We start from the raw sequence: 2878 nt of genomic DNA on the forward strand, positions 1-2878 counted from the left end.
TGTCTGTCACAGTTCAGCCTCTTACCTGGAACCTCCTCATGTCTCGTGGGTTTCCTGCATTTTTCAAACAGTTCTGATTGCACTTGAGGAAGAACTTGAGGAAGAATCTGCAGGCAGAAACAACAGACAGGGCAGATTGGTGCGGATTCAGGTTTCACCGGTCCTCAGAGTCCCGATCTGATCACAACCCCTCGAGCTCATTACGAGCCGGCACAAACAAACGCTGATCCAGGATCAGAGCTGCAGCTACGGGGAGTCAGTTTGACTCATTTTACATCAGGGAAAGTTTTAAATTCCCCTAATTCCACAATCCAAAGAAAAGATTCAATAAAAACAATAAAAAGACAGAGTGTCATGTTTGTATAATCACACCGATCACATTCACAACATTTTTATTTTTCATTTCGAATATGTGTAAAAAAAATCAGACAAGGAATAAATTAACCAGATCAAAATGATTAAATTATAAGATAATAAATTAATTAAGAGTCATGACTCCGCTGTTCTTTTAAGAGTTCTTTAGGTGAAAACATCTTTGTTTAATCTCAAATCCATTTATCCAGATTTAAAAGTTTGTTTTCAGAGATGCGACGTCCTGCTGGCAGCCGGTGAAACGTGACCGTCATCAAGTCCGTCACTGTTCCAGTTGCAGAATGACAAATATGCAGAAAGTTAGGAACTCAGACGTTTATAGATGTTAAAGGTGTCGACAAATACTAATGTTATGTAGTTACAGCTGCACTGTTAATAAACCTAAAACTGATTCTGTCTCAGTATGACAACATGTGGATTTATCGTCGATGCTGGATAATTCACCTCATTACAGGCTGAAACGTTGAAGATTTGTAATCTAAACCGGAGATTTGAAACGTTTCATTTGAACATAAATTCACACATTTATTTGCTCCAAGATGTTCTGAATTTTATCTTTACTGCTGGCGTCGCACTTCTTGTCGTGGCGTTTCGGTTTCCGGGTCACACTTTGTCTCTCGCCTCTCAGCAGCAGATGAAATTATCATTCTGCGGCGGCGGCGTCTTGATAAAGACAGTCGACACTTCCCGCAGACTTATGGCGTCTCATTAGGAACCGCCTTTTGATTTTTCCCTCGCCCCCGCCGCGCGTTGATTTACGCCGATTTTTTTACGGCAGCAGAGGAGTATTGATTGGGAATGGATATCAATGAGGACGGGCGGTAATAACCCGCAGCTTCGGAGGAGGACAGCGGGGGGGTCAGAATGGATTGCCACCTTAATGCATTTCCCACTGCCTTGTAATCTGTGCACATCCATCTCTCGGACCATAAGCCCCACCCCCCCCGTTCTGATGGAGCGCTTCCTTTTTAATTGCCACATTATCACAATAATAATCCGGGCAGTTAACAAGCGGCAAGGTCGCAGACAGACATGTCACATTAACCAGGGGATAACCTCGGCAGAATACCCACACCCCATCTCTTCCACCGCCTCCTCCGCCTGACTCCGCTTCAGCAAGGCATGCTGGGAGTGCACGAGGAGGAGATATAAATGAGGTCGGCATCGATTTCCACCTTAATAAGAGGGTAACAATATCTTTAAAAACACAGAGCGGGAGCTCAGCCAGGTTCCACTCTCTCTGCATTTTTACACTTTGCTCCAAGAGAGCCCAATAATTATTAGGCCGTTAATAATGACGTCATTAAGGATGATTCATTTTGTTTCTGTGGTAAAAAAAAACTTAAACTTGACTGATTATTATGTGTTAAAGGTCTTTTTTTTAAATGTAAAAGCTTTAAAATGGAGCGAATGACATAAAAGCAGAAGAAACTGGTGTAATGTGAAAGTTTTTACACCTTAAAATGCTTAAAAACATTGAGATCTCTTTATATTTATATCGGTTTATGTTTAGGTAAAAAAACAACTTGGTAATAAATCTGCTTCTGACATGATCCATTTCTTCATCTTAATCATTTTACTATAATTAAGCCAAAACTTTGTACCTTAACTGAAACATTAAGATTATTTTTAACGGTACCTGTGATTTCGTTTGGTTAATTTGAACAGTCTGTCTGTCACGCATCTATTTATTTATTAACCTTAGTTGAAACATTTTGAGTCAGAAACCTCTTTAAATGTACCAATCACACACATTCATACACCAGGGGCAGGTCAGGGTTCAGCATCTCGCCCAAGGACACTTCGACGCGCAGCCCGGAGGAGCCGGGGATTGAACCGGCGACCTTCTGATTAACCCGCTCTACCTCCTGAGCCACAGGCGCCACGCTTCAGGAGACGCACAGACCTGCCTGTCAGCAGTCTGCATCTGGATCAGTTCTTCAGCAGGAAGCCGGGACGCTGAATGTTTTAAACCTCCTGCGTGGACTCTGGTTTGTCTGATTTGTGTGAACTGACCCTTTAAAGACACACTGAGCGTGCAGGAGGAGGAGGAGGAGGAGGAGGAGGAGGGTGTGTATCGACTGAAAGCTGATCTGCTGCTCTGGAGGCTCTAATGCCCTTTATGGCAGTGAACAGAATAATATGGAGCTCCATTCAGATGATACTGAGTCCTTCAGAGAGCTGATATGGATCAATACGGATTGAATTAAAACGCAGCTGGAGACAAGACCAGAGGCTCACACACACACACACACACACACACAGTAACACACACACACACACAGTAACACACACACACACACACACACACAGTAACACACACACACACACAGTAACACACACACAGTAACACACACACACACACACACACAGTAACACACACACAGTAACACACACACACACACACACACAGTAACACACACACACACACACACACACACACAGTAACACACACAGTAACACACACACACACACAGTAACACACACACACACACACACACACAGT

The 2878-nt window shown here is 43.2% G+C and overlaps 1 protein-coding gene across 7 annotated transcripts in view; it reads right to left on the reverse strand.

Annotated features, from left to right (window-relative positions):
* Positions 1 to 2878, reverse strand: part of LOC123957687 (transcription factor COE3-like) — a 205684-nt gene that overhangs the window by 81496 nt on the left and 121310 nt on the right. For all 7 annotated transcript variants that reach the window (XR_006821862.1, XM_046030668.1, XM_046030672.1 and 4 more), the window contains one exon: positions 26 to 107. Coding sequence is in view for 6 of the 7 variants with exons in the window: in XM_046030668.1 (XP_045886624.1) it covers positions 26 to 107 (82 nt within the window). In the remaining variant the exon portion in view is untranslated. The remainder of the gene's footprint in view (positions 1 to 25; positions 108 to 2878) is intronic.

This window comes from Micropterus dolomieu, linkage group LG19, assembly GCF_021292245.1.
Source record: "Micropterus dolomieu isolate WLL.071019.BEF.003 ecotype Adirondacks linkage group LG19, ASM2129224v1, whole genome shotgun sequence".
In the NCBI taxonomy this organism is placed as follows: domain Eukaryota; kingdom Metazoa; phylum Chordata; class Actinopteri; order Centrarchiformes; family Centrarchidae; genus Micropterus; species Micropterus dolomieu.